This window comes from Sphaerodactylus townsendi, linkage group LG01 (assembly GCF_021028975.2).
Source record: "Sphaerodactylus townsendi isolate TG3544 linkage group LG01, MPM_Stown_v2.3, whole genome shotgun sequence".
NCBI lineage: Eukaryota > Metazoa > Chordata > Lepidosauria > Squamata > Sphaerodactylidae > Sphaerodactylus > Sphaerodactylus townsendi.
This window is the reverse complement of record NC_059425.1, coordinates 7201967-7228753: the sequence shown is the minus strand read 5'-3', so window position 1 is coordinate 7228753 and position 26787 is coordinate 7201967. Positions and strand designations below refer to the sequence as shown.

The window sequence follows — 26787 nt, the reverse complement described above, 5'->3', positions numbered from 1 at the left end:
GCTGACGTGCTAACCAATTCCATCTGGAACAGCTGCCGACTGTCTTTCCTTGAGAAAGAGCGGGAAGGGGGAGACAGTCCCGGCCCCTTGGAGGTGGTAACCCTGAATCTGGACAGGTGCCCATTCAGACCACTGGAGGGGTTCACATGATGGGATATTTATCAATATCTATTGAATCTCTGTATACATAGAAAATTAGGGGTGAGGTGGGAATTCTCCACAACGTGCCAGCTTTTTAAACAGAAGAGAAATTTCTGTGTGGAGTCCCAGCCACCTTTCGCTTTTGCACTTGAGATTCTGAAGGACAAAGGCATCGAAGGATGTTTTCATATTGAGGGTGGGACAGGGGGTTGGGGGAGGGCTTCCACTGCAGTGGCCCAGTCCCAAAACAGGTTCACTGTCCCAGTGCAGAGGTGCATCTAGGGAAAATGGAGCCTGGGGCGAAATCTGAGCTGTCCCCCCCCCCAGCTCCATTTTCCCTAGATACGGGGGGGGGGGGGGGAAGAGGAGATTGAGCCATCTGCCGATGTCATGGAGGAGTGCCCAGCGACAGCGCCCAGGTCTACTGCCCAAAGCCAGCAACAGCGCCCAAGTCTACCACCCAAAGCCAGCGACAGCGCCCAAGTCTACCGCCCAAAGCCAGCGACAGCGCCCAGGTCTACAGCCCAATGTCAGCGAGTGCAGTCTGGGCACCATGCCACAGGAGAGGCTGAGCGCAAGGACCCGGCGGGTGCCCGGCGCCCCCGCCCCGTGATTAGATCTTCAGAGGTGCCGGCCACAGATGCAGGCGAAACATTAGGAACAAGATCTACCAGACCACGGCCACACAGCCCGGAAAACCCACCACAACCAGTTGAATCTGGCCATGAAAGCCTTCGACAATAAATTAAGTTCTGGGGTGCTGTGTGGTTTCCGGGCTGTATGGCCATGTTCTAGCAGCATTCTCTCCTGACGTTTCGCCTGCATCTGTGGCTGGCATCTTCAGAGGATCTGATGGATCCATCAGACCATCAGATCCTCTGAAGATGCCAGCCACAGACGCAGGCGAAACATCAGGAGAGAATGCTGCTAGAACACGGCCATACAGCCCGGAAACCACACAGCACCCCGGTGATTCCGGCCGTGAAAGCCTTCGACAATACATTAAATTATGTTCGTTCTCTGTTCCTATTCTTCATTTAACTGTTCATGTACGGTTACGTTTCTATGGTTAAAAAAAAGTAGCAGATGGATGAACAGCTGTAAGCTGATCCTGCATTAGAGCTGAGGGATAGACCAGATGACCTGTATAGCCCCTACCAACTCTATGATTCTACGGTGGGTGGGCAGGCCAAATCACTGGGAGGCTGAATGTCCAAAGTGGACCAACGGTGAACCTGGAAGCAGGAATTTGGGGTCCAGCTCGATCTCACCTTTGTACTTGAGATGCTGCAAGATTTGGATGATGGTCTCCAGCGGGATGTTGTGCGCCAGAAAGAGCTGCCACGTGCAGTACTGCTCAAAGGTCTCCCAGTCCAAGCTCTGAACTGGGAAAAAAGGCAAGGAAAGGCGGGGTGTCAGATACGCTTTGGCCAATGGCGCAGCAGCTTCGAAAATTCACCACCACTCTGACTGTCCCAAGAACAGCGTTGTGAGCAGTTTACGGATCGAAGCCGGGCATCCCCGGTTGCTTTTGGAATTCCAATTCCCTCCTCAGTGTTGAGACCCAAAATGTGATATTGACAGAGTTAAAGATACAAAAAAACTCCTCAGATGCCAGAAAGAATACAACTGTGTTTCAGTCACCCTCATATGTCCTTTTAAGCATCTCCATCTTGCACCCCTTCCCCCAGAGAGCCATGAGAGCAGATGCTCTTCAGACTTCCCCCCTCCCAAGGAGACTGTTCCATAAGGCGGGGACACCACAGAGAAGGCCCAGCCACTGCTGGAGGGTTCCTAGACTGTTCCATGGTCAGAGACACACACACTTACCTAGTTCTGGCAAAATAACACACACAAAAGACCCTCCCCATTCACAGATTCAGTTGTCACAGTTTTGCTCACTCACGACCTGCGATTTGATCACGTGAAGTGATCTCCAACTCATTTGTACCCATTGTGCTCTCACTGTAATCATTACCACTGTTATATTTTACTGATTTTTTTTTTTTGCGGGGGAGAAGGTTGTTTGTTCTATCCTTGGGAGATAGAAGAATTCTGCCTCCCCAGTATTCATGGATGCTGCCATTCACAGTTATCTCAGGAACAGCCCGGGAAACCCTCAACAATCAGTAGATTGAACCCTCGCTATTAGTGAGGGTTCGATCTACTGGTTGTTGAGGGTTTTCTAAGCTGCGTGGGCATGGCCTGGTAGTTTTTGCTCCTAACATCTCATCTACATTTGGGGCTGGCATTTCCAGAGGCATGTCGGAAATGCAACAGCAAATGCATCTGCAACTTAACTCCACCAGAACACATACAAACCGCCTCAACTCCCAGTGAGGTGGACAAAACATATATTCCACCACCCAATCACTCCATGCCACGAAGGGAAATGTAGCTTTCTGTGACATGCTGCTGGAGTCTCCTTCTTTGGTGGTTTTTAAAGAGAGGCTGACAGATGGCTATCTGTCAGGAGTGCTTTGATTGTGTATTTCTGCATTGCAGGGGGTTGGACTGGATGGCCCTTAAGGTCTCCTCCAACTCTATGATTCTAAGATGCCAGCCACAGATGCAAGTAAAAGTTAGGAGCAAAAACTACCAGACTGCATGGCCACACAGCCCCGAAAACCCACAACAGCCCACTGATTCTGGCCACAAAAGCCTTCGACAATACCAGGTTCACTGTACTTTTATATACTTAGAGAGTCTGTTGATCTGTACAATCTCAGACTGTCACGACTCATATCTAAGACTTTGCAACATGTTAAGGTAAAGGTCCTCCAAGCCCTCCTCCCAGAGATCTTATTACTTGGAGAGAGCCGGGTGGGAGGTGAACCTGGGAATCTTCAGCATACAAAAGCTTTGCGATCTGCGGCTGAGCGCTGGAGCTACTAACTACTGTCACGGACAGTAGCTCCCTCCAGAGGAGAATGATTCTCACAAGGCAAAATGCTCCCCCAATTTGCTGTACAGAACCCCTTCCATCCCGGCACCTCCTCCTCTGTACAGACGGCAGCCATGAAAGAGAGGCTGGCTGAGTGTTGCGTGATCCGCCTTGTGACCCCTTTTCCCCCAGGGGTCTTCCCAGCCACCGTCTTTGAAAAGAGGGCTCCCGGAGCGGGGCACCGGCTGTGTTCTACTCACTCAGAATGTTCAGGACCGAGTCTTTCCGGAACATCACCAGGTTGCCCATCATCACGTGGCACACGAGCTCCTGAAGCTGTAAGAAGGGAGCGCAGAGGTTGGGGGAGGAAAAAATCAGGAGAACTTGTAGGATTCAGCTAGGTTAGGATGGAGGAGTTAGAAGGTGTTGGAATTCTGGGAAGCTGCACGAACATTCTAAAGGGGACAGTTAAAAACCGTTGGTAGTTCTGTTGTTCCCTGACTGACTGAGAGAAAAGAGGTTCCTCTGTGTACTGCTAACCAATGCTATGTAAAAGTGCTCTCTGACAAAAGATACTGTATAAGCTTACTATCACAACCAAACTGTAACAAACGATGAGCCATGAATGTAACGGTATATATGTGATACTTTGTTGTATACATATGTGTATATATGTTGTATACATATGTACATACATATGTATATGTATATACTGTTTATTTTTCTCTCTCAGTTAAAGTAAAGTTCTCTTCATGTTTATGAACTTCTGAGGTAAAACGGCTGGTCTTTTGATAACTCTTCTCACTTAACGTGCCACATAATCCACATTTCTGCTCATTACTCTGCTTGACAGGATTATATATTGTAAATATACCTGTTGCCCTTCAGAAGGCAGAAAGATTTTGCCCTTAGTCATTGTCAGGGAGCCTCCCCCGTCCCACCCCATGCTTGACCTGCATCGTTTCACCGTTATTCCAAAGAGCACCAAGAGGGTCCCTGCGGTAACACTTATTTTATTCCCACAACAACCCTGTGAGGATGGGTTGTTTTGGGTTTTCTGGGCTGTGTGGCTGTCGTTTGGCATTTTTTGCTCCTGGTGCAACGGCAGAGATGTGGGACGGTCTCTGCTTCAAACCAAAAATGGTTAGGCGTGCCGGAGGGCTCCTGAACCCGAATGCGGCCAGAGAAAGAATGAAAGGAAAGGATTCGTGGGAGGGTTCAGGAAGGGCAGAGGAAATAGACGGCCGTCTGACCGCGATGCTGATTCTGTGAGCTTAGGCGGATCAAGTTTAGGGAGGGCAGGAGGGGCGAGCCAGTGCTCGGCTCTCATGGTCTTTTTCTTGTATGCCCAGGGTAATGGTAATTGGTGCCAGGAAGGAATTTTCCTCCAGGCCAGGCTGACTAGGGATTCTTGGGGTTTTTGTCTTCCTCTGGGCAAGGAGAAGGAGGAGAGTTTGGATTTATATCCCACTTTTCTCTCCTGTAAGGAGACTCAAAGGGGCTTATAAGCTCCTTTCCCTTCCTCTCCCCACAACAGACACCCTGTGAGGTAGGTGGGGCTGAGAGAGTCCTGAGAGAACTGTGACTAGCCCAGGGGTCTGCCACCTGTGGCTCTCCAGATGTTCATGGGCTACAATTCCCATCAGCCCCTGCCAGCATAACCCCTGGACTAGCCCAAGGACACCCAGCAGGAATGTAGGAGTACGGAAACACATCTGGTTCACCAGATAAGCCTCTGCCACCTGCTCTTAACCACTACACCACGCTGGCTCTCAGGGGTCACTGTGGGTCGGGGGAAGTTAGTTGTGAATTTCCTGTATTGTGCAGGCATTGAGGAGGTCCCTTCCAACTCTATGATTCTAAATCAGGGGTCTTCAAACTATGGCCCTCCAGATGTTCAGGAACTACAATTCCCATCAGCCCTGCCACTTGGCCATGCTGGCAGAGGCTGATGGGAATTGTAGTCCATGAACATCTGGAGGGCCATAGTTTGAAGACCTCTGTTCTAAATAGAAAGGGATTCTTGCCAGAAACATACAGAGAACGGCAAGGACCAGCAAGAGAACCGGGATGGTGGGTGGTGGTCTCTTCCCATACTGACTACCCTCTTGTTACCCACCTTGTCAACCCCCTCCCCGGTGGTGGGATCCAAAAATTTTAGTAACAGGTTCCCTTGGTGGTGGGATTCAAACAGTGGTGTAGCACCAATGGGGCTGGGCGGGGCACGACAGGGACATGGCCGGGCATTCCGGGGGCGGGGCATTAATAATTTCTCAGTTACTGTAAAAAACTCTTACTGTAAAAAAAAGTTCCTAATTTCCAGCTGGTATCTTTCTGTCCATAATTTAAACTCATTATAGCAAGTCCTATCGTCTACTGCCAACAGAAACAACGACTTCTCCTCTAATTGACTGCCTGTCAAATACTTAATACTTTCAAATACTTAATTTTGTTTCTAGAAATCAAAAGAAGGATACTTTCCTGAAACAAGGAACTTGACCATATTTCTAAAACATGTTTTTAAAACAGCCCAACAGGGAGAATTATCTCCCGTGTTCTACCTTCGCTAACCAGCCACATAGGAAACAACAGGACTTTATGATGTTTGGACCTAATGGAATTTCTAACGGAAAAGCAGACCCAATTAGTAACCCCCTCTCGGCACACACAAAATTAGTAACCCACTCTCGGGAACTGGTGAGAACCTGCTGGATCCCACCTCTGCCCCTCCCCCAAAACAGCCTAAGAAATCCAGTTCAGCCCAGACCGACGTGGGAAAAACACCGAGAATTGATGGCAAAACTTTGCAGCAGAAGCCAGAAGTGATATAAGAGGGGGCGGGGTCAAAGAGTTTATCGGGATAACAATCGGCCTGCAGGCATGCCCTGGCATTCTGCATTGGGCTGGGCTGGCCGGCCTGCTATGCCCCCTCCTCCCCGTCTCTCCACTTGGGCTATTTTTGGGTTACTCCAGACGGGTGCTATAGCAACCTTATTAGCATTGGCACGGCATGCCGTTTTCTGGGCTCAGGGGACTCTGGCCAGACCTGGGCTCCACGGCTCCTTGCTGCTAAAATAAAAAAGGGCCAACGCCCGAGGCCAAGGGACACCCTGGGGACTGGGTACCATCTTCCCATTTTTTGGGGATGTCAGGCAGGCAGGCTGAGAGTGCGAGGTTGGCCCACGGCCATCCTGCAAACCCCCACGACGGAATGGGGATTTGAACCCGGAACTGCTGGCAGCCCTAGTCGAGCATTTCAACTATTAAACTATACTGCCTTTCACATAAAATACTCCCTCCTGGCACAACCGGCCCAAATACCAGCCCTCGTCCCTTCAGGGTGTGTTTTAAGCGACAAAACATTCAGTGAGGCTGTTACCTTTCTAAACTTAAACATGAGAGGAAATCTTAAAGAACCTCCAATACAGTACAAGCCCATATAAACATATAAGCCAGAGCATCCTAAATTAACAGTAACAAAACCTTAAATCAACTGGAGAACCTGGCTAAAGTATAATCCTAAACATTTGGCAAATAATAAATCCAACACTGAGGGGCTTACATTACATCTTAAAAAGGACAAAGGCAAGAAGGAAACTATGTGAAACATCAGCACATTCATATATACACGTTCTTTCCAGGCCTTATGGAGACTTTTGGACAACACTGGTCTCTTTGCTCTGATCCTTAGCCAGTGTAGTTCAGCGATAGGCTCAGGACAATATTTTCCTATTTTCCTGGCGGTAACAAAACTAGGGTGTTGTGGGTTTTCCGGGTTGTATGGATGTGTTCCAGTAGGATTTTCTCCTGACGTTTCACCTGCATCTGTGGCTGGCATCTTCAGAGAAACGTCAGGAGAAAATGCTACTGGAATTCAGCCATACAACCCGGAAAAACCACAACACCCTGGTGATTCTGGCCGTGAAAGCCTTCGGTAATACATTCAGTGAGACTCTCTGCTTGCAAAACTGAAGTGGTCCAATCCACTTCACCAGATCAGAACTTCACTGCCCGGTTCCCACCTCACGCTGCTTTATGGCATAGGCCGTTTATTTATTAAAAGAATTATATTTCACTTTTCCTCATGGTGGCTTGCAAATCAAAATGGGGGCAGAGGGAAAAACCACAACTTAAAATGCATGAATTAAAACTCAAAATAACCCTCTACCCCCGTGGTGCCAAACTTTTGGCGCTCCAGATGTTATGGACTACAGTTCCCATCAGCCCCTGCCAGCATGGCCAATGGGCCATGCTGGCAGGGGCTGATGGGAATTGTAGTCCATAACATCTGGAGTGCCAAAGGTTCGCCACCACTGCTCTACCCAGATCAGAACAGAACATATTATACCTTCAGTTGTCTGGTTCAGCAGCATACTCTGTAAGACATTTATAACCAGTGGTGGGATTCAGTCAGTTTGTACTGGTTCGGTAGAACTGATAGCTAATCCCACCACGGCGCCCTCCACCCCAGCCCCTGCCGCGGCCCACTTAAACTGGGCCCCCCGCAGCAGCCGTGGGGGGAAGAGGCGGGGCCGTAGTTGCCACCGTCAATGGAGGTTGAGCCGGGCGGGTGGGGGGGGCACGGCAGCTGGTTCCGGTTGTTAAATTATTTGAATCCTACCACTGTTTATAACTCCAAGGGCTGGATTTGGGGAGGCGGGGGGGTTACACGCCATAAAGCTGAAACGTAGGTCTAAGAGTATGAGCTTCGGCTTCCCATCCAGGCCTTTTCCTCTGCGACTGCTGGCAAGTCGCACGTCTCTCCAGACAACCTGCCACTCCACCTTGCACACAACAGGTCGGTCTGGTTGGAATGACACCCTTACCGCCAAGTGGGACAGTCACCATACGGCGCCAAAAAGAAGCAAACAGATCCCGCTCTCTGTCCCTTTCTGAGTTTACAGAGCTTACCTGAGCTGAGTCGATGACGGCCACGATCATGTTCAACAGCTCACCGCTCCGCAGGGTCTCATCTGGAAACTGAGAGGGAGGAGAGACAATGAGGAGAACCCGGCGCAAGAAGCCCTCACCCTCTCTTCCTGAAGACTACTGAACTAAGGGCAACCGCCTTTCCATCCTTCTTGCCTTGTCTTGTCTTGCTTTATTTTAAGGGCGGCCAATATGTTGCAGTCCTGTCTGTGCTGACAGAGTAAAGCCTTTGGCTGAAATTTTGTAAACCAGCCTGGCAGAGTGGTTAAGAGCCGCGGACTCTAATCTGAAGAATCCGGTTTGATTCCCCTCTGCATGGGCTCCTCTGCATGGGCTCCTATCTGGTGAACTGGTTTTGTTTCCCCCGCTCCTAACCTTGAGCCTTTCCTAGTTCTCTCAGAACTAACCTGGATAGCTTTAAAAGGGGCTTGGACAGATTTATGGAGGAGAAGTCGATTTATGGCTACCAATCTTGATCCTCCTTGATCTCAGATTGCAAATGCCTTAGCAGACCAGGTGATCGGGAGCAACAGCCGCAGAAGGCCATTGCTTTCACATCCTGCAGTTGAGCTCCGAAAGGCACCTGGTGGGCCACTGCGAGTAGCAGAATGCTGGACTAGATGGACTCTGGTCTGATCCAGCTGGCTTGTTCTTATATTCTTATGTTCTTAGAACTCTCTCAGCCCCACCTATCTCACAAGGTGTCTGTTGCAAGGTGGGGAAGGGAAGGTACAAAAACTCACTCTCGTCTGCACGTGAAGCCTGTTTGACCTTGAGCCAGTCACAGTTCTCTCAGAACTCTCGCAACCCCACCTACCTCACAGGTGTTTGTGGCGGGGAGGAGAAGGGAGAGCCATTGTAAGCTGCTCTGAGACTTCGTAAAGGTAGAGAAAAATGGGGTATAAAACCCTGCTCTTGTTCTTTAAATTCATCAGTGGGCAGAAGGGCAAAATAGGATTGGCTCTTTGTCTGCCTGTCAAGAGATTTCAATGGCTGCCTTGACTGTCAGTCACGAATCATGAATAGACAATACCTCCCCCCTCCTGTCACCCAGGGGCCCGTCCCCGCCAAGCAACGGATGATCCTGACAGCTTCTCCAATTCCTCATCGACCACGTGTCACTCACATAAAAACAGTAAAAGTGGGCACAACATTTCTGGAGTCCCTCGAGTCAGAGTAAAGGAAACTATCAACCAAGGGAAGAAACACCAAAGAAAGCATCAATTTATTGTCGAAGGCTTTCACGGCTGGAATCACTTGGGTGCTGTGTGGTTTCCGGGCTGTATGGCCGTGTTCTAGCAGCATTCTCTCCTGATGTTTCGCCTGCATCTGTGGCTGGCATCTTCAGAGGATCTGAAGTGATCCTCTGTGATCCTCTGAAGATCCTCCGAAGATGCCAGCCACAGATGCAGGCGAAACGTCAGGAGAGAATGCTGCTAGAACACGGCCATACAGCCCGGAAACCACACAGCACCCCAAAGCATCAATTGTTGTGGAGAGTTTTCAAAGGACTGAGCTACATCAAGTTCTTAAACAGAGGCTGGATTAACGTATGTCTGAAGTGCTTTGATTGCATGTTCCTGCATGGCAGGGGGTTGGACTGGATGGTCCTTGGGGTCTCTTCCAACTCTAGGATTCTATCATTCTAGACGTTAAACTTCTTTGTGCCACAGCTTGTCCTGCTACGATTAAAACGAATCCCCCTGATCTTTAGCATCTATAGATTAAACCTTTAAACACAGAGAATCTCCAGATTTTGAGATTTATTAAAACAGACTAATTTTGCACAAAAGTGTTAACAGCTGAGAAACTTTTAGCAAAAAGGCCAAGTTGTCCCATTTCCCACAAAAGGACACATAAGAACATAAGAATAAGAACAAGCCAGCTGGATCAGACCAGAGTCCATCTAGTCCAGCTCTCTGCTACTCGCAGTGGCCCACCAGGTGCCATTGGGAGCTCACATGCAGGAGGTGAAAGCAATGGCCTTCTGCGGCTGTTGCTCCCGAGCACCTGGACTGTTTAGGCCTTTGCAATCTCAGATCAAGGAGGATCAAGATTGGTAGCCAGAGATCGTCTTCTCCTCCTTAAATCTGTCCAAGCCCCTTTTAAAGCTATCCAGGTTAGTGGCCATCAGGGCCCTGTGGGTGCCCTTTTTGAGCAGCAGGGGGCGCAACAGCCTGAGCAAAGCCGGCCGGCCGGCCAGAGAAGCGGATGGCGCAAAGTGAGAACATGGAAGCCAACCTGCTTGTTAGCTTTATTTTTTTTGTTTTTTTGCTGTCAGAAACACATAAAAACCTGATTCATGCCGCTCTGTTCAAAATTAGACCAGGAGCCAAGCCAAGTGTGTAAAATAAAATAAGATTAAGGGCTTGGCAACAGAACCCCTGTTCTGTATTGAAGACATTACTCTTTGCGCGCCCAGGATATGAGAAGCTGGACTGTTTTTGCAAAACGGCTCTGGCTCAAATGGGCGGGAAGGGCTGGCTGGAAAATATGGAAGCCGTGGAGCTCAGCTGCCGAGCACGGTCCCGAGCAAAATTTGGCTACTGTCAGCTATAGGACCTCAGGTGCCTCGGAAGTGCTTCCCCGTGAGCCTGGGAGAGCAGCTGCCGCTCAGAGCTGGCGATGCTGAGTGAGACGGACCAATGGCCCCATTCGGAACAAGGCAGGGTACCAGTGCGTAGACCAGCGATTCCCAACCAGGGTTCCGTGGTACCCTGGGGTGCCGTGAATATGTCCCAGGGTACCGCAGCAACACTACCACTACATCTAATCTTGGCAAAGGCCACCCAGGATGGAAAGCAGATCTTGTCCACCCTGCCCTTCAGGGTTACTGAGCCCCCACATCCCCCAAAAACCTCACTGACCCTCAGCCCCACCCTGGCTCCTGGTCCTTACCTCCGTGTATATGGAAGGCGTGAGGTAGCAGAGCAGCCGGACGTCGTCCTCTTGGCAAGCTTTCATGTCCATCATCAGGCAAGTGTGGAGGTCGCCCAGCTGCGTGGCCTGGGCAAAGGACTCGTACAGGTTCATCTTCCCGGCTGCAGCTTTGCTGTGGGACAGCACGAGGCCGAGTCAGCCGGCGGAAGAGCCTGTCTCTTCCGACGTGTGCCCCGGACTCCCAAGGCAGCAGGACTTTCACCAGCTGTTTGCTGTATGCACTATTTATTTATTTTTTACATTTATACCCCACCTATATAAAGGATCTCTAGGAGGCTACAGCGTTAAAACATCCCTATACGTGAATACATTCATTAAAAACACAGCATACAAAAGTTAGAAACCCAACTCTAACCCTCATCCCGAGCCCAAACCCTCATCCCGAGCCCAAACCCTCATCCTGAGCCCAAACCCTCATCCTGAGCCCTCACGTTCACCCTCACCCCGAGCCCAAACCCTCATCTGCGACCCCAACCCTCATCCCCAACCCTCCAGCCAGTAGCAACATAGAGGGGGCATCTGCAGAGGCTAACCTAATGCCCAGGGGTCCTGACTGCTACGGTTAAACATCAGTCACACAGGGTGCAGATCCTTGTGCTGTAGTGGCAGCTGCTGGCAAACCAACATTTGGAAAAATCTGCACTGCCAATCAAATCTCTAAGGATCACCCAGAAGCCTTGCTGGAGAAAAGACAGTGCTTTTGTACAGCAAGGCTTCTGACTGATTATTAAGAGATTATTAGAGATAAGAGATCTATCCATTTCCTGAAAACACTTGGCAGGCACTGGAAAAGGTGTTAGCAGGGCTCCACGTTGCGAGACCCTACCAACTCCATGATGGGGACCTGTCTTAACATACTATTATGTTATTGTCTAGTGATGCAAACCTACTTTTTCTGCATTGAATCTGCCCTCTGACTCAGACCTAATATTATAGCTTATTTCAGATACCTCTAATCTTACTGCCACTACACTGCTGATCAGAGATCTCAGCCTATTGACCGCACCGACTTACTCCACATAATCCACCCGGGTTCTCAGTGAGTAAGGCAGACTATCGCTAATTGAGTCTGGTAGTGTAGTGTAGGTAGGATTGTTGTTGTTGCTTAGGCTATTCTACTTAGGTTGCTTTGGACTATGCCATTTTTGGGAAGTCGCCATCTATTTTTCAATCTTATGCTATGTCCGGTTAAATTGTTATGTTAAATGTTATGAAGTGAGGTTTATGGTAGGCTGGGTTGTTGTGAATTGTAGCGGGGATATTGTTATGTTATATTGCTGTTGTTATTGCACTATTGTTATTTCATTTGATATACTACGTTACTGTTATTGTGTAATGATCATATTGTGGTTATGTCATGTTATATTAATGTTGTGAAATGCTATATTAATGTTGGGGATGTTATCGTAAGCTGTTTAACTTGCTCTCGGCTGTTAACCTAATGGTATTACCGGTATTTTGATCTTGACTTGCAGATTTGTGGATCCACTGAAATTGATATTGTCTTCATATGTAGCTTTATGGTTTTGTATTATCATGTTATTGTTCCTATTATGCTGTATACCGCCCTGAGCCCTCCGGGGGAGGGCGGTATATAAATTAAATATCCTATCCCCGTGGTGGCGAACCTTTGGCACTCCAGATGTTATGGACTACAATCCCCATCAGCCCCTGCCAACATGGCCAATTGGTCATGCTGGCAGGGGCTGATGGGAACTGTAGTCCATAACATCTGGAGTGCCAAAGGTTCGCCACCACTGTCTTATCCTATCCTATTGTAAATAAATAAACAGTGGGCACTGTCATGTAACAAGGACTGGCTTGATTCCAGTGAGTGCTCCCATCTGTCTGCCATCTTACTCCCCAAATGGCCGTCATATCACCTGCTGTGCAGCAAACTCCTCTGTTTCTTTTCCGAGTCATGCCTCGGCCAGCTGCAACTCACCTGGCTTTTAAGTAGTAGAGAAGGTGGTAGCCAATCTTGGGCTGCTTCTGATACAGCTCAGACAAAAGATCCAGCAGCACCGAGAAACCACTGTTGTCCTCTTGCATCTGACAGAGGTTCCTGAATGGAGTCGGGAGAAGAAGGGAGAAAAACAGAGAGTGAGGCCATGCCAGATTAGGTTCCAACCTCTTGCCGAAGTGGAGGACGCGGGGCTTCCAGTCTGAGATAAGCGTTTGGAGGGCACTGCCCCTACTGGTTGTACCACCCCAGAATCTTTCCCCGTCAAGAGTCCTTCAAAACCAGGGATATGAAGCCTGCTAAGGTGACCTTGGGCCAGTCACAGTTCTCTCTGAACTCCCTCAGTCCCACCTACCTCACAAGGGGTCTGTTGTGGGGAGGGGAAAGGAAGGTGATAGTAAATCACTTTGATACTCCTTTTAGTTGAGAAAGGTGGAGTACAGGAAAAGAGACAGTAGGAAGAACTTCCTGACTGTCAGGGCTGTTTCACAATTTCAACTGGTGCAATGTAACAATAAAATAAACGGGTTGCAGCCACCGCCTTTCAGTGCTCACTTTAGTGTATTAAATCATAAAGTGCAAGTGTATATTTGACATACAATACAATGGCAATGTTTTTTATCTCTATACTCTAATATTGAGAGCCGTAGCCTTCCGTTACAACCGTAGCAATAAAGTATCTGATGAAGAACTGTTCGAAAACGGTTAAGGAATAGCGCAGTCCGTTTATTGGTATATACGGAGTTGCTTGAATCTTGGAATCTTCAGAGACCGAAGCAGGAGACTATTGCATCGGCATAGGAAAGCGAAACCAAATCAACAAAGAACTGATGACACGACGTTAATTGAACAGATACTTTATTGCTACGGTTGTAATGGAAGGCTACGGCTCTCAATATTAGAGTATGGAGATAAAAAACATTGTCACTGTATTGTATGTCAAATATACACATGCACTTTATAATTTAATACACTAAACTGAGCACTGAAAGGCGGTGGCTGCAACGCGTTTATTTTATTGTAAGGGCTGTTCGACAGTGGAATGCACTGCCTCGGAGTGCGGTGGAGCCTCCTTCTTTGGAGGTTTTTCAAGAGAGGCCGGATGGCCATCTGGCAGGAGTGCTTTGATTGTGTGTTCCTGCATTGCAGGGGGTTGGACTCGATGGACCTTGGGGTCTCTTCCAACTCTCTGATTTTATGATTCTATGGTATAAAAATCAACTCTTCTTCTCCTTTAAAGCAGAGTGGAGACGTTTGATCCACTGAGCATGCTCCAGGTGTGTTTTCAGGGGGTGGGCCCTCTCTCTGGTTCTCTCAGCCCAGAAAGAAGACACACAGTCTGAATTACTTACTGCCCACAAGTGGATGGGAGGAAGTGAAAGGCCCAGTCAAAACATGTGCCTTTATAATCCACAGTTTGCCAGAACAACCAGAAGTTCCAACTGGGCTTAGGGCAAGCCGGGCTTTGCAGTGGAATCTGAACCAACGGGAAAGAGAGTCAGGGCCTTCACCCGTCAGGTCAGGTAGCGGCTTCCTGAGTCGGAATTCCTCCCCACTGAAGAGCTTTGGATGTAAGAAAGCAGGCACAGGACTTACCTAAATATTAGGTAAAGCGGCTTCCCCACAGATTCCTCCAGAGACCTGCGCGGAAGTAAAACAAGTGACAACAAAATCACACTCCAGAACGCAACCCACGGAGCCAAAACTTGACAAGGCAACAAGCCAGCTGGTGCAACTTTAACACGGGCAAAAACTTTTTAACACTATCAGGTCAAACTTTCCACATGGAAACTGTGCCCTTCCAAAGCCTTGTAGGGAGTGCTCTGGGGAACACAAGGGCACTCAAGTGTGGACCTCATTAAGGCAAACAACCTGCATTTGGGTTGTGGCATTTTAGAATGCTGTGGAGAAGGGGAAGGGATTCAAGCACACAAAACAAAGTTCTCTGTGCATGCAAAAACCTAACGTGTTAGGGAAAATACTAGGCGCCTTCACAGTGCCATGCTAGATCTCTATGTGCGGGGAGTATTACTTTAGACTTTTTTTGGTACAGGGAAAATGCTAGGCATAGAGGTGGGATTCAGGGGGTTCCGAAGGTTCTGTAGAACCTGTTGTTAAAATTTAAAATATCACTTTTTTAATACTTAAACAATTTTTATTAAGTATTAATATTTTTAATACTTAAAAAAGTGATATTAAAATATTTTTAAATACTTTTCAATCACAGGAGACATTACACACACACACACACACACACACACACACACACACACACACACACACACACACACACACACACGAAGGATTAGTCGCTGGGGCTAAAGCCCATGGCCTTAATAGACACAAGCAAGAGACTTGCCCCTTGCTTCTGTTGTGATCACTGATAACTGGGGTCTGAGATCAGCTGGACTCTGAAGGATTCCCCCAGTGCCCGAAAATCAGTGACAACAGAGAGCGGTGAGCGAGAGCAAGGGGGAAGGGGACAGGCACGGCGCTCTTACTCTTCAGCGATCTCTTCCGGTAGCACCTCCCCACGGAAGTGAGCCTTGAAGAGCTCCTGCAGACAGGACGCGAGGACCGACAGCTGCTCCTGGTCAAAATCCTCCTGCGGAAGATGGAAACAGGATCACACCGAAACTGGGAGCGGCCACCGCAATGAAACCGAAACACAGTTCACTCGCCGATGCATACCCGAAGACAACCGAATGCATATTTATGAAATTTATTTAAAAAGCGCAATTAAAAACAGTAATCACCTACTATCTTAAGTACTCAAAACACAATAGAAATCAAAACATAGAGGAGGAAAAACGCCTCTCAGTGTAGGACAACTTCTCATAATAGTCTAATATTGTAGACATTCCTATGCTTTCTTGAGTTTGAAAACTATCCTGACAAACAACGCGACTTGTGTTGAATCGAATTCCTAGGTATTTCAAGCAGTAGTGTCACAAGAAGTATCGGCAAACAAATGCTCTCAAACTCAAGGAAGCATAGGAATGTGGTTGTTGTGGGTTTTCCGGGCTGCGTGGCTGCGGTCTGGTAGATCTTGTTCCTAACGTTTCACCTGCATCTGTGGCCGGCATCTTCAGCGGTGTATCACTGAAAGAAGTCTGTTACATACTGTGTCCAGTGAGAAGGGAACAGACTTCTCTCTGTGATACACAGAGGTGGGATCCAGCAGGTTCTCACCAGTTCCCGAGAGTGGGTTACTAATTATTTGTGGGTGCCGAGAGGGGGTTACTAATTGGGTCTGCTTTTCCGTTAGAAATTCCATTAGGTCCAAAAATCATAAAAGTCCTGTTGTTTCCAATGTGGCTGGTTAGCGAAGGTAGAAAATGGGATAATTCTCCCTGTTGGGCTGTTTTAAAAACATGTTTTAGAAATATGGTCAAGTTCCTTATTTGAGGAAAGTATCCTTCTTTTGATTTCTAGAAACAAAATTATTTGAAAGTATTAAGTGTTTGACAGGCAGTCAATTAGAGGAGAAGCAGTTGGCAGTAGATGATAGGACTTGCTATAATGAGTTTAAATTATGGACAGAAAGATACCAGCTGGAAATTAGGAACTTTTTTTTTACAGTAAGAGTTTTTTACAGTAACAGAGAAATTATTAATGCCCCGCCCCCGGAATGCCCGGCCACGCCCCCGTCGTGCCTCACCCAGCCCCATTGGCGCTACGCCACTGTTTGAATCCCACCACCATGGGAACCTGTTACTAAAATTTTTGGATCCCACCACTGGTGATACACCTCTGAAGATTCACTCTGCATCTGTGGCTGGCATCTTCAGAGGATCGGATGATAGTAGAGAGGATCGGATGATAGTAAAGCAAGTGGAGTATATATACCTGTGGAATGTCCAGGGTGGGAGAAAGAACCATTTGCATTGGTTAAAAGTGTTAAGTTGCAATTTGCAAGCATAATTTGCATGTGTTAATCTGCATGGGTGGATTCCACTTAACACATGCAAATTACATTTGCAGACTGCACCCTTAACACATCCCACAGGCATACATACTCCACTTGCTTTACTACCAACAGATCCTCTGAAGATGCCAGCCACAGATGCAGGCGAAACGTCAGGAGAAAATGCTACTGGAACACGGCCATACAACCCGGAAAACCCACAACGCCCTAGTGATTCTGGCCACGAAAGCCTTCGACCATACAATATACAGATAGCGCTAAACACGTAACCAAAGGTGGGACAACTTACCCCCTAGCCCAATTTAATAAAACGAGAAAGAAAAGGGGGGGGGGGGAGAAGGGAGGTCAGCCAAGATGGGCCTATTACTCCCCGCTGATGGCCATGACTACAGGCCTGGCGGAAGAGCTCCGTCGTACAGGCCCTGCAGAATCGAGAGAAGTTCCGCAGGCCCTGGTCTTGTTCCGACAGAGCGTTCTATCAGGCTGGAGGTGATGCCCTATGTCCAGAGGCGGGATCCAGCAGGTTCTCACCAGTTCCCAAGAGTGGGTTACTAATTATTTGTGTGTGCCGAGAGGGGGTTACTAATTGGGTCTGCTTTTCCGTTAGAAATTCCATCAGGTCCAAAAATCATAAAGTCCTGTTGTTTCCTATGTGGCTGGTTAGCGAAGGTAGAAAACGGGATAATTCTCCCTGTTGGGCTGTTTTAAAAACATGTTTTAGAAATATGGTAAAGTTTCTCGGTTAAGGAAATTATCCCTCTTTTGATTTCTAGAAACAAAATTTGAAAGTATTCAGTATTTGACAGGCAGTCAATTAGAGGAGAAGTAGTTGTTTCTGTTGGCAGTAGACAATAGGACTTGCAATAATTAGTTTAAATTATGGACAGAAAGATACCAGCTGGAAATTAGGAACTTTTTTTCACAGTAAGAGTTTTTTACAGTAACAGAGAAATTATTAATGCCCTGTCCCTGGAATGCCCGGCCACGCCCCCGTCGTGCCCCGCCCAGCCCCATTGGCGCTACGCCACTGTTTGAATCCCACCACCATGGGAACCTGTTACTAAAATCTTTGGATCCCACCACTGCCCACGGGTCCCTGCCACTTTCCCCTCCCTTTAAGCGGGAGAGCTGAGCTCTGAGGGGCAGTCAGTTACCTCCAGAACTTGATCCACGATTTCCTGCATGACCTCACATTGAGCCTCAGTATCACTGGAATGTAAAAACAAGAGGAAATCCCAGTTAAGACGGAGAAACAGCAAGATGCGGGGTGGGGGTGAAGAGGACCTCCCTGCACCGGAGGCCTGGTCAACTCAGTCTGGGAGAGTTAGCAGCTCTGGAAAGTAACTCTCTTAGAATCACAAAACTATCGAGAGACCACCCAGGCTTACTTTTCGTTTCTTTCCCCCCTTCACTATTAGAACTAGGATTGCGGAGTCCTCAGCATAGTTAGAAATAAATATTACAATGCTCCCAATTAAGGGAGTTGTTTTCATTGTTCTGCAACAAATGTTATCAATTTGTATAATACTATATTTCAATTCAATAAACGTTAAACAATTAAAAAGAAACCACCCAGTCCTACCCCCCGCCATGCAGGAACGCACGATCAAAGCACTCCTGCTTCAAACAGCTGTTCCTGTTAGAAGAAGAGTTTAGGACAGTGGTGGTGAACCTTTGGCACTCCAGATGTTATGGACTACAATTCCCATCAGCCCCTGCCAGCATGGCCAATTGACCATGCTGGCAGGGGCTGATGGGAATTGTAGTCCATAACATCTGGAGTGCCAAAGGTTCACCACCACGGGTTTAGGACTTGAAAAAATGGGTTTGAATTATGGGCAGAAAGGTTCTGGCTGGACAGTAGGAAAAGAATTTTTACAGTCAGTGTACTTCAGCAGTGGTGTAGTGGTTATGAGCAGGTGCACCCTAATCTGGAGAGCTGGGTTTGATTCCCCACTCTGCCACTTGAGCTGTGGAGGCTTATCTGTTGAACTAGATTAGCTTGTGCACTCCAACGCATCCCAGTTGGGTGACCTTGGGCTAGTCACAGTTCTTTGGAGCTCTGTCAGCCCCACCCACTTCACAGGGTGTTTGTTGGGAGGGGAGGGGAAGAGAAAGGAGATTGTAAACCCCTTTGAGTCTCCTTACAGGAGAGAAAGGGAGGTTATAAACCCAAAATTCTTCTTCTTCTTTTACATCCAGGCCAAATTTCGGAATCCCCTCCTCTCCAAGAAGAATGGGCAAAGGAACACTGTTAGGGCATTATTGGCAAACCAGAACCCAGTCTCAATAGAACTGGTCACAAAGTTCTCGTAGCATAACATAAGACTTCGCCTATCCATATACTGATAGCTTAGACCAGTGGTGGCGAACCTTTGGCACTCCAGATGTTATGGACTACAATTCCCATCAGCCCCTGCCAGCATGGCCATGCTGGAAGGGGCTGATGGGAATTGTAGTCCATAACATCTGGAGTGCCAAAGTTCGCCACCATGGGCTTAGACTATTGTAAGTGGCGTAGGAGGTTAAGAGCTCGTGTGTCTAATCTGGAGGAACCGGGTTTGATTCCCAGCTCTGCAGCCTGAGCTGTGGAGGCTTATCTGGGGAATTCAGATTAGCCTGCACACTCCCACACATGCCAGCTGGGTGACCTTGGGCTAGTCACAGCTTCCCGGAGCTCTCTCAGCCCCACCTACCTCCCAGGGTGTTTGTAGTGAGGGGGGAAGGGCAAGGAGATTGTCAGCCCCTTTGAGTCTCCTGCAGGAGAGAAAGGGGGGATATAAATCCAAACTCCTCTTCTTCTTCTTCCTCTAAGTATTTTTATATTCTTATTACATGCCAATAACATCCTTTTGCTGCAGGAGTTCTTGAATGAATATTTTTGTTGCTCCTAACATCAACTCCCCTGCTGGGAGGCTGGGAAATTCTCCCCATGGGACGTTCTGGAGGAAATGCTTGTGGTACAAAAGCAGCCTCTAAAGTTGCAAACAAGTTTGGAAATGACACCGTTCTCTTGGAACGTCAACAAGGCTGCCTCTTCCTCTCCTCCCGCCTCCTTGGCCCGGGGTCTCCCCTTCCCTCTGGCAACGAGGAAAGGGAATCAAAGAGCATCCTGGAAAACTCTGGAAAACAAGCCTATTAATTGTGCTTAGTCATGACAGGGCTGCGTGAACAGGGTGAGCCGGGTCAAAGGCCTTTTGCTGCCATGGGGAGCTGTGAAATCCCAGAGCAGGCGGCAGAGTTCCAAGGACAACGGGGCAGCGCGCTCTGTGCGGGCGGCCAGGCCAAGGGAGAGCACCGGGCCTGTGAAACAGTCGGAGGCTCGCCTGGGCAGGAGGAGCTGGCCTAACCCATCCCCGCCCTTGAAAAAGAAGCTTCTTGTCGGGACCGCCCTCCTTGCGAGGTTGCTGCGGGGCAGCGGGAACGAGAGCCGCCAACGCACGATCCTGACGGCGGGCAATGCCGCTGAAATCATTCCGGAGAGTTAACAGCCACACACCGCAGCTTGCGCCTGGAAATCGACCAGCATCATTCCTGGAAATGACACACGCGTTGCAGAAATTCGTAGACGCTGAGCAGAACCACAAGTTCTGTTATGTAGTACAGGGTGTACGTTTGGGAGGGGAGAAAAAGAAAGCCAGGTTTAGTTACCAGGAACTGGCGCTTGTGGAAGAAGAAGAAAAAGAAATAAAAAAAGAAGAGGAGGAGTTTGGATTTATATCCCCCTTTTCTCTCCTTCAGGAGACTCAAAGGGGCTGGCAATCTCCTTGCCCTTCCCCCCTCACAACAAACACCCTGTGAGGTAGGTGGGGCTGAGAGAGCTCCGAGAAACTGTGACTAGCCCAAGGTCACCCAGCTGGCATGTGTGGGAGTGTGCAGGCTAATCTGAATTCCCCAGATAAGCCTCAACAGCTCAGGTGGCAGAGCTGGGAATCAAACCGGGTTCCTCCAGATTATTTATTTGTTTGTTTGTTTGTTTGTTTTTTTATTATACTTGTATACCGCCCTCCCCCGGAGGGCTCATTAGAGATTAGATACACAAGCTCTTAACCTCCCACACCACTACCCCACTGAGGAATTTGGATTTATTCCCCACCTGTAAGGAGTCTCAAAGCGCTTACAAACTCCTTTTCCCTTCCTCTCCCCACAACAGACACCTTGTGAGGCAGGTGGGGCTGAGAGAGTTCGGAGAGAACTGTGACTAAGAACATAAGAACATAAGAACAAGCCAGCTGGATCAGACCAAAGTCCATCTAGTCCAGCTCTCTGCTACTCGCAGTGGCCCACCAGGTGCCTTTGGGAGCTCACATGTAGGATGTGAACGCAATGGCCTTCTGCGGCTGTTGCTCCCGATCACCTGGTCTGTTAAGGCATTTGCAATCTCAGATCAAAGAGGATCAAGATTGGTAGCCATAAATCGACTTCTCCTCCATAAATCTGTCCAAGCCCCTTTTAAAGCTATCCAGGTTAGTGGCCATCACCACCTCCTGTGGCAGCATATTCCAAATACCAATCACACGTTGCGTGAAGAAGTGTTTCCTTTTATTAGTCCTAATTCTTCCCCCCAGCATTTTCAATGAATGCCCCGGTTCTAGTATTGTGAGAAAGAGAGAAAAATTTCTCTCTGTCAACATTTTCTACCCCATGCATAATTTTGTAGACTTCAATCATATCCCCCCTCAGCTGCCTCCTCTCCAAACGAAAGAGTCCCAAACCTGCAGCCTCTCCTCATAGGGAAGGTGCTCCAGTCCCTCAATCATCCTTGTTGCCCTTCTCTGCACTTTTTCTATCTCCTCAATATCCTTTTTGAGATGCGGCGACCAGAACTGGACACAGTACTCCAAGTGCGGTCGCACCACTGCTTTATATAAGGGCATGACAATCTTTGCAGTTTTATTATCAATTCCTTTTCTAATGATCCCCAGCATAGAGTTTGCCTTTTTCACAGCTGCCATGCATTGAGTGGACATTCCCATGGAACTATCAACTAAGACGCCTAAATCCCTTTCCTGGTCTGTGACTGATAGCACTGACCCCTGTAGCGTGTATGTGAAGTTTGGATTTTTTGCCCCTATGTGCATCACTTTACATTTTGCTACATTGAACTGCATTTGCCATTTCTGAGCCCACTCACCTAATTTATCAAGGTCCGCTTGGAGCTCTTCGTAATCCTTTGTGGTTCTCACCACCCTACATAATTTGGTATCATCTGCAAACTTGGCCACCATGCTACCCACCCCTACTTCCAGGTAATTTATGAATAGGTTAAAGAGCACTGGTCCCAAAACAGATCCTTGGGGGACACCACTCCCGACATCTCTCCATTGTGAGAACTTCCCATTTACACCCACTCTTTGTTTCCTGTTTCTCCAACCAGTTTTAATCCATAGGAGGACTTCCCCTCTTATTCCGTCATTGCTGAGTTTTCTCAACAGTCTCTGGTGAGGAACTTTGTCAAAAGCCTTTTGGAAATCCAAGTAGACAATGTCCACCGGTTCACCCCTGTTTACACCCTCAAAGAACTCTAGTAAGTTTGTAAGACAGGATTTGCTTCTGCAAAAGCCATGCTGACTCTTTCTCAGCAGGTCTTGCTTTTCTACATGTTTTATAATTTTATCTTTAATGATAGATTCTACTAATTTACCAGGAACAGATGTCAAACTGCCTGGCCTGTAATTTCCCGGGTCCCCCCTAGATCCTTTCTTAAAGATTGGTGTGACATTGGCCATCTTCCAGTCTTCAGGGATGGAGCCTGATTTCAGGGATAAGTTGCATATTAAAGTGAGAAGATCAGCAATTTCATGCTTGAGCTCTTTAAGAACTCTTGGGTGAATGCAATCTGGGCCAGGGGATTTGGTAACATTTAGTTTATCAATGGCTTCCAGAACTTCTTCCTTGTCTATCACTATCTTCGCTCGTTCCTCGGATTCGCCTCCTAAGAAGCTTGGTTCAGGTGCAGGAATGTTCCTCACCTCCTCTTGGGTGAAGACAGATGCAAAGAATTCATTCAGCTTCTCTGCAATCTCCCTGCCATCTTTTAGCACACCCTTTGTTCCTTTGTCATCTAACGTGCCTACCGCTTCCCTTGCTGGCTTCCTGCTTTTGATGTACTTGAAGAACTGTTTGTTGCTGCTCTTGATGTTCGCAACTATGCGTTCCTCATAATCCTTTTTTGCTAGCCTTACAGCTAACTTGCTTCTCTTTTGCCACCATTTGTGTTCCCTCTCATATTCTTCATCAGCCAAACTGGACTTCCATTTTCTAAAAGACATTTTCTTTTTTCTGATAATTTCCTCAACCTCTCTTGTTAACCATGGTGGCTTTCTTTTGGACTGGGTGCTGCCTTTTCTAACCTGTGGAACACATTCCAGCTGAGCTTTATTACTGTGTTTTTAAATAACCTCCAAGCATCCTGGACAGTTTTGACTCTCTTGATTTTCCCTTTCAGCTTCCCCCTCATCTTTGAGAAATTTCCCTTTCTGAAGGCGAATGTAACTACATTAGTAGTTGCCACTTGTTCGCATGCTGAGATACTGAATCTGACAGCATTGTGGTCGCTGTTCCCTATCGGCTCAACAACACTGACTTCCTGCACCAGGTCCTGGGTCCCACATAGAATTAGATCTAGGATCACCTCTCCCCTGGTTGGTTCCACAACCATCTGCTCTAAGCCACAGTCATTTAGCATATCCAGGAATGCTCTCTCCTTACTATGGCCTGAACATGCATTTTTCCAGTTTATATGGGGATAGTTAAAATCACCCATTACCACTACATTTTTGTTTTTGTTGGCCTCTCTAATTTCTTTTTCCATCTCAGAATCCTCTTGTGCACTTTGGTCAGGGGGACGATAATATATTCCTAATATTAAACTGTCCTTCACCCCTGGTATTGATATCCACAGTGATTCTGTAGAGGAACCAGCTCCCCTTGCATTGTCTATTTTATGTGATACTATGCTCTCTTTGATGTAAAGGGCAACTCCACCCCCAATGCGCCCTGTCCTATCCTTCCTATAGAGCCTGTAGCCTGGTATAACAGCATCCCACTGGTTCTCCTCATTCCACCATGTCTCTGTAATGCCCACTATATCAAAGTCCTGCTTCAAAACTCTGTACTCTAGCTCCCCCATTTTAGGTCGAATGCTTCTACTATTAGCATAGAGACACCTGTATACCCTGTCTCTGTCCTTAACCTGGGATTTATGTGCTTTACCCTCAAGTCTTTTGTAGACACTATCCCTTGTCACATGCACATTGCTATGTTCCTCGCTTGTATGTGGACTAGCCCAGGGATCTGCAACCTGTGGCTCTCCAGATGTTCATGAACTACAATTCCCATCAGCCCCTGCCAGCATGGCCAATTGGAGCAGGAAAACAAACCCGGTTCTTCATATTAGAATATGCCGCTCTTAACCCCTTCACCACCCTGGCTCTCGAAAGTACCACGCTGGCAACAAATGCAGCAGGCCACGGTGGGACTCGGGATGCCAAGCTCCAGGTGGGACCTGGGGATCCCCTGGAATTACAGCTCATCTCTAGGGATCAGTTCCTTGGAGAAAAGGGAATGCTTGGGAGGGCGGGCTCTGTGGCTTTGTACCCCACTCAGGTTCTTGTCCTCCCCGATGCTCGCTCATGAAGCCAGAAGGGGGAGGCCCTCCGCCGCCCGGCATTTGAGCACTAGGTCGTCCCAGCCCCCGTACCAACCTCCCCTTCTGCAGCAGCAGGACTTTATCCTTCAGCGACTCGTCCAATTGGTCCAGGAAAGGCGTGATGTCCACCGGCTCTTCCACGACGGCGTCTTTGATGGGGTGGAATCGGAACTCTCTCTTTTTCCCTGCAGCAGGGGGGTGACAGAAGCCGAGCGGATTCAAAGACGAGAATGAGTTGCTTCACCTCCCCGTATTTGAGCACCACCACCTCCCCCCCTCCCTCCGCCCATGACAAATCTTGGCCTGGTGGCGACCAAGAAAGGAAACTTGTGTGTCGTCTAGTATTTTGGACCACAGCTAGAAGTGCCCGTTCCAGAGCCCAAGTCGAGGGGTTGGTTGTGACTTTTAAAGCCCTACGTGACTTGGGACCAGAATATCTGAAGGACCCAAAATGGCAACCAAAATGGTCAAAGGTCTGGAATCCATGCCCTACGAGGAGAGACTTAGGGAGCTGGGGATGTTTAGTTTGGTGAAGAGAAGGTTCAGAGGTGACCTGATAGCCATGTTTAGATATCTGAAGGGATGCCATGTTGGTGAGCAAACTTGTTTTCTGCTGCTCTAGAGACCAGGACCAGGAGTAAATGGGTTCAAGTGAAGGAAAAGAGATTCCACCTAAACATCAGGAAAAACATCCTGACAGTAAAGGGCTGTCCGACAGTGGAATGCACTATCTCAGAGTGTGGTGGAGTCTCCTTCTTTGGAGGTTTTTCAACACTCAACACTCCACTCCAACACTCTGAAGCCGACAACCCGGCCACAGGTTTGAGCGAGTGCTCACTGGGAGAAAGCAATGGGATTTGTTTTTTAGAAACACAAACTGGAATACGCCAAGTCTTGTTCTCTGCTCTGGCCATTAAGGAAGTTGCCCGGAATTTTGCACCGTGGGGCTGGAACGATGAGGTCACTGTGATCCCCCCCGAGGGACAAATCTGCCTGCCGAACTTCCTGCGCAAGCATTATGCTCGACCTTGTGGCAAGCAATTGCCACCTGGAGCCTGAAAGGCACAGTGTTCCTAAGCACAGCTTAAGCTGCTCTCTCTCTCGATTCAAGCACACTGCACAAACGACAGCTTTCTCCTGGGCCACCTTTCCTCCTTAGTTTTTTTTTAAAATCACAGCCTGCCTTTAATTCACCTGCTCTTAACACACAACTCCTCTGATCATGAACGTAAGGCCTCTTATCTGTTCTGATCACGCAAGCATTATGTTCAGGCCCCCGCTGTTTTGCTGATCCCAGAACATAAGAACAAGCCAGCTGGATCAGACCAGAGTCCATCTAGTCCAGCTCTCTGCTACTCGCAGTGGCCCACCAGGTGCCTTTGGGAGCTCACATGCAGGAGGTGAAAGCAATGGCCTTCTGCGGCTGCTGCTGCTCCCGAGCACCTGGTCTGTTAAGGCATTTGCAATCTCAGATCAAAGAGGATCAAGATTGGTAGCCATAGATCAACTTCTCCTCCATAAATCTGTCCAAGCCCCTTTTAAAGCTATCCAGGTTAGTGGCCATCACCACCTCCTGTGGCAGCATCTTCCAAACACCAATCACACGTTGCGTGAAGACAGATGAGGATGCTGTCAAAGAACCAGGTGTGGAAGGCCTGCAGCTGAACCGTTTGGCTCCCTCCTGTCACCCCTGCAGGAGCCAGTGCATGAAATGGGCCAGTGTGAGAGGCACTCAACCCCCTCTGTACAGAAGGACAGCAGGTCGCTGATGGGGCTCTGGATTTGGATGGTTGAGATTCTGCTTTAATTTGCTCAGTGACCACACCAGGATAGAGGCCCCACAAACAACCTCTGGAAAACCGTATGTTCCAGGCATGCTAGAAATCAGACCTTTTGCACCTAGGCTAGTGTTGATGTTTCTGCAGGGATGTCGCCGTCTGCAACAGTTAGCAAGTCCCAAGGCAAGTAACGCACCACAAACAGGCCAATTAACACCAAGACTGGTTTCTTATGAGACCAGGCAACATTAATGGGGGACATGATAGCTATGATTAAATATCTGAAGGGATGCCATGTCAAAGAGGGAACAAGCTTCTTTTCTGCTGCCTCAGAGACTAGGACCAGGAGTAACGGGTTCAAGGTGCAGGGAAAGAGATTTCACCTAAACATTAGGAAGAACTTCCTGACTGTCAGGGCTACTCGACAGTGGAATTCACTGCCTTGGAGAGTGGTGGAATCTCCTTCTTTGGAGGTTTTTAAACAGAGGCTGGATGAGCATATGTCGGGAGTGCTTTGGTTGTGTGTTCCTGCATGGCAGGGGGTTGGACTTGATGGCCCTTGGGGTCTCTTCC

General features: G+C 48.2%; 1 protein-coding gene across 1 annotated transcript in view; it reads right to left on the bottom strand.

Moving 5' to 3' along the window:
* Positions 1-26787, bottom strand: part of INTS3 (integrator complex subunit 3) — a 140349-nt gene that overhangs the window by 15273 nt on the left and 98289 nt on the right. The window contains 9 exon segments of the mRNA XM_048503365.1: positions 1413-1526; positions 3286-3361; positions 7937-8005; positions 10853-11006; positions 12840-12959; positions 14454-14498; positions 15359-15462; positions 17940-17994; positions 24492-24621. Coding sequence (XP_048359322.1) covers positions 1413-1526; positions 3286-3361; positions 7937-8005; positions 10853-11006; positions 12840-12959; positions 14454-14498; positions 15359-15462; positions 17940-17994; positions 24492-24621 — 867 coding nt within the window.